At 31.9% G+C, this 3626-nt stretch overlaps 1 protein-coding gene across 2 annotated transcripts; it reads left to right on the forward strand.

Moving 5' to 3' along the window:
* The first annotated feature begins 237 nt into the window (after window positions 1-237).
* On the forward strand, window positions 238-1440 carry LOC126687981 (uncharacterized). Of its 2 annotated transcripts, none has more exons than XM_050382535.2 (3): window positions 238-424; window positions 528-606; window positions 1091-1440. In XM_050382535.2, the coding sequence occupies exons 1-3, from the start codon at window positions 299-301 to the stop codon at window positions 1204-1206; spliced, it is 321 nt and encodes a 106-aa protein (XP_050238492.1). In that variant the 5' UTR covers window positions 238-298; the 3' UTR covers window positions 1207-1440. The 2 variants fall into 2 exon arrangements, with proteins under 2 accessions (XP_050238492.1, XP_050238491.1); XM_050382534.2 differs by having other exon boundaries at window positions 242-424; window positions 528-612.
* Window positions 1441-3626: the final 2186 nt, after the last annotated feature.

The raw sequence follows: 3626 nt of genomic DNA on the forward strand, positions 1-3626 counted from the left end.
CTCGATCAAACTAAAATTGAATTTCAAATTTTAGAATCAAACCGATCTCAAATTTAAAATAGTTCCCGTCTCGATTTGGACCGATTAGGCATTTAATCCCAGGAAGGAAGGGGAAATGTCTTTTATGAATTAAATGATAAATTAAAGGCCTACAGAATCACATGCACATATCACATCACTTTACTATACCAACAACTATAAAGATATGTTTTCTCAATCAAGAAATTTATATGGTCCATTCCTCCATTATTTATTCAACTTATTAGCCACACTATGCTCAATTTCTGAATTATTGAGAATGGCATCTTGGGTTCAAAGGGAGTTTTCTAAACTCAAATTCTTCAAACATTCTACTAAAAAGTTGCTGCTTCCTTCTACATTCAATCTCCAAAACTGCCCTCATGATTCCTCAACTTTGTCTCAGGTTTTGGTCTCTGATTTCTAATTCTTTTAGTACAGTAGTATTTATCAAACTTTTAATCTATGAGTACCCTTTAATGGCTAGCTATTTGTGCTGATGATTATAGGTAAAAGAGGAAGTTTTAGCAGCTGATTTAAGATGTACAACATGCCAAAATAGGCTGGCTCATGCAATTTCCACCATAGGTACTGGTAAGATGCACATTATAGTAGCTGTGTTGCACGAAAATTATCGAGTTTTATGTTCCGGCATTTTATTTTACGGAAAATTTATCGAGTTATACGTGTCCGTATTTCCCAAAACGCTTTTAAACTTCCAAATTCTATATTTAGAACCGGTTCTTTAAAAATAAAAAATAAATTGTTGTTCCTCATTTTAGTATTTTTAGTTTCAGTATTTGTATTTTCTGCAACATGGCACGCTAGTGGAACAAAAAATGAAGGGAAAAAAATCGGTGTGTAGAAAAAAAGTCAGTGACCCAAGAAAAAGACAAAATGAGACTATTAAATTTTTTTATCGAAATGGAAGACAACCGACATTTTCTTTTTGTTATTTAGCATTTGAGAAGTTGCAGCCTCTGGTAAAAATAAAAATTGAGGTAAAATTAATTGTTTTTTTTGTAATGAATGTAAAATTAATTGTTATTGTAATGTTTATATATTAATGCAGATGTAGAGTCAGTGGTGGTGCATGTTGTAGAAAAAAAAGTGACCGTTACTCGTAAATCTGGGATTAATTCTTCAACCAAAGTTACAGCAGTCTACAAGAATCTAGCCAGCTGCTAGCTAACCTTCCAAAGTTATATATACTTGGTCTGAAACTGCACATAAAATTTCCTGTTGTATGTTTTACCAGCGAGCGAAGAGTTAACGCAGTCTCTAAACTGATGACTCGATGTTAAATAACTCATTTTCGGTTAATTTAAGCTATTAAGGACAGTATTTTTTGTTTTTAGATATATTAAGAATAGTATTTTGTATTTGAAGTCTATTAATTAGGACAATACTGCTGAGCGCAAAGTTACTGAGTTTCTATCCTATTTGATTGTTTACTGATTGTATCATTGTGTGCAGGGGCGGAACTAGGGAGGGTTGAAGAGGGTCGGCCGACCCTCCTCGCCGGAAAAAAATTAAAAAAAAAACAGATTTTTCGGATTCTTTTTCCGTATGGGCGGTTATAACCGCCCCTACATGTGTTAGGGGCGGTTTTTTTCTCTGCAGAGGCGGTTAAAACCGCCCCTACAACTGAAAATTAACACATTTAAATTGTTTTACAGCAGTTTATTTTTTTTAAATAGCCGGACGTAAAATTTCGACCCTCCTAAATTAGTGTCCTGGTTCCGCCACTGATTGTGTGTTGTTTTGAATGTATAAAGATCTTGCCCAGCAAATGCATCAAATTAATCCTGTTTTACGCGTTCTGTTATCTTTGAATTGTTCTGCAACAAAATTGCAGTCCTGAACTTGTTAATTTGAAAATGGATCCAGTTAACTTCTTATACTGATTTTGCCTACGAAGCACCAATTTCTTGGAGAAATGGCGGACCAGGACCTAGGGATGTAAGGCCGGGCGAGCTGAGCCCGAGTTAGGTCAAACTCGAATTTAATAAAAAATAAAAATAATAGTTAAAAAATAAATATCTTAGATGTATTTTGTTGTAACTATTGATTGTTGAAGTTATGATACCAACTGTTGTGACCGGTTCGTGATCAACGCAGCGGAATCAAAACTATTTATAATAGTGGTGGTTTGATGCCTCTAGTTTTTAGTAGTGGAGGCCTAACGCCTTCTGATTCTGATGGTGGCAGTCTAATGCCTCCGGGTTCTAGTATCTGGTAGATTTATGCCTCTAGATTCTGAACTATCGACAGATTGATGCCCCCTGGTTTCTGGTATCGGTGACATGATGCCTCTTGTTTTTGTGCTTGTGAATTTGCAGAAATTGCAAAAATTTGTCCAATTTTCTGATAGAATTGACCTTGTCACCTTGTCATCTCTAAGGTTTGACACCTATTGCTCTGATTTGCATTGGAGCATTCAATTTTTAACTAGGAATCTGGATGATTAAATGAAAAGGTTGTCTGCTTAGCAAAAACGCATTTTCAAGTCCTTAAATGATAAAAATGATGTCGTTTGAGGTAAAAATTTGCACTTTCGAAAATATAATAAAACAACGTTATTTTTGTCATTAGGGACTTGAAATGTATTTTTACTAAATTGAAGGATAGGAAAAGGAAAAATATTAGTTTTGAGGATCAGATAACAAAAAATGGTATAATTTAGGGACCTAAAAATGGGTCTTTCCAAGTTCTTAATAGTGCAAATAAATTACATATCATGCATCAACTTTGTTTATTTTTCCTTTCCATATAAATAAATAGATAGATGCATAAACATTAGATAGATGCATAAACATGCATTAACTGATTAATTTGTACACCAAATTATATCATCGTAATTGTGTGTAAGAACAACATCAAATGAAACAAACTAAGCCCAAGAACAAAAATAATAATACCCCATAAATTTTCATGGAAAAAAATGTTTTTCATAAAACAAGATAAAGGTTGTAGAGGCTTCGATACTAAATATATGTATGAACAACTAATTACACATGGTAAAGATATTCTAATTAATATGAACACGTTAAAGCGGAAGTGAAAAATATCGAGTTACCTCCAGCCAATGTTATGTTTTTCCGGCAAATTTCGAACTCCAATTTTGAAAAATTATTTCGAGATTCTTCTAAACTCTTACTCTCACCCTGAGATAGTATTGATTTTTCTAAAATGTGTGAGTGAGTTTAGGGACCTTAAAACATTTGTTTTATAGTCTCATAAACATAAATGGGCAATATTATAATTCCACTAATTTATATAATTGCATGATTATTCGCTATTAAATGTGCATTATATGTATTTTAATTTTTTTATTTATGGACTATATTAATGGAGAAATTATTTCTATTTATATTAATATAGAAATTTTCCCAATTATTATTTTCACTAATATCATAATTAATATGAAAATATTTTTATAATTTCTCTTTTTATTTATCGTCATTGATATTTATTTAAATGTAGAATTTGAAAATTAAAAAGTAAATCAATAGTATAAATAAAACAATACATGTAGAAAGATTTGATGTTATTCAGATATTACAATGTTGTATATTTAATTAGGATTAGAAAAGACTTTTAAGTGG

The sequence above is a fragment of the Mercurialis annua genome, linkage group LG6, assembly GCF_937616625.2.
Source record: "Mercurialis annua linkage group LG6, ddMerAnnu1.2, whole genome shotgun sequence".
Classification (NCBI taxonomy): domain Eukaryota; kingdom Viridiplantae; phylum Streptophyta; class Magnoliopsida; order Malpighiales; family Euphorbiaceae; genus Mercurialis; species Mercurialis annua.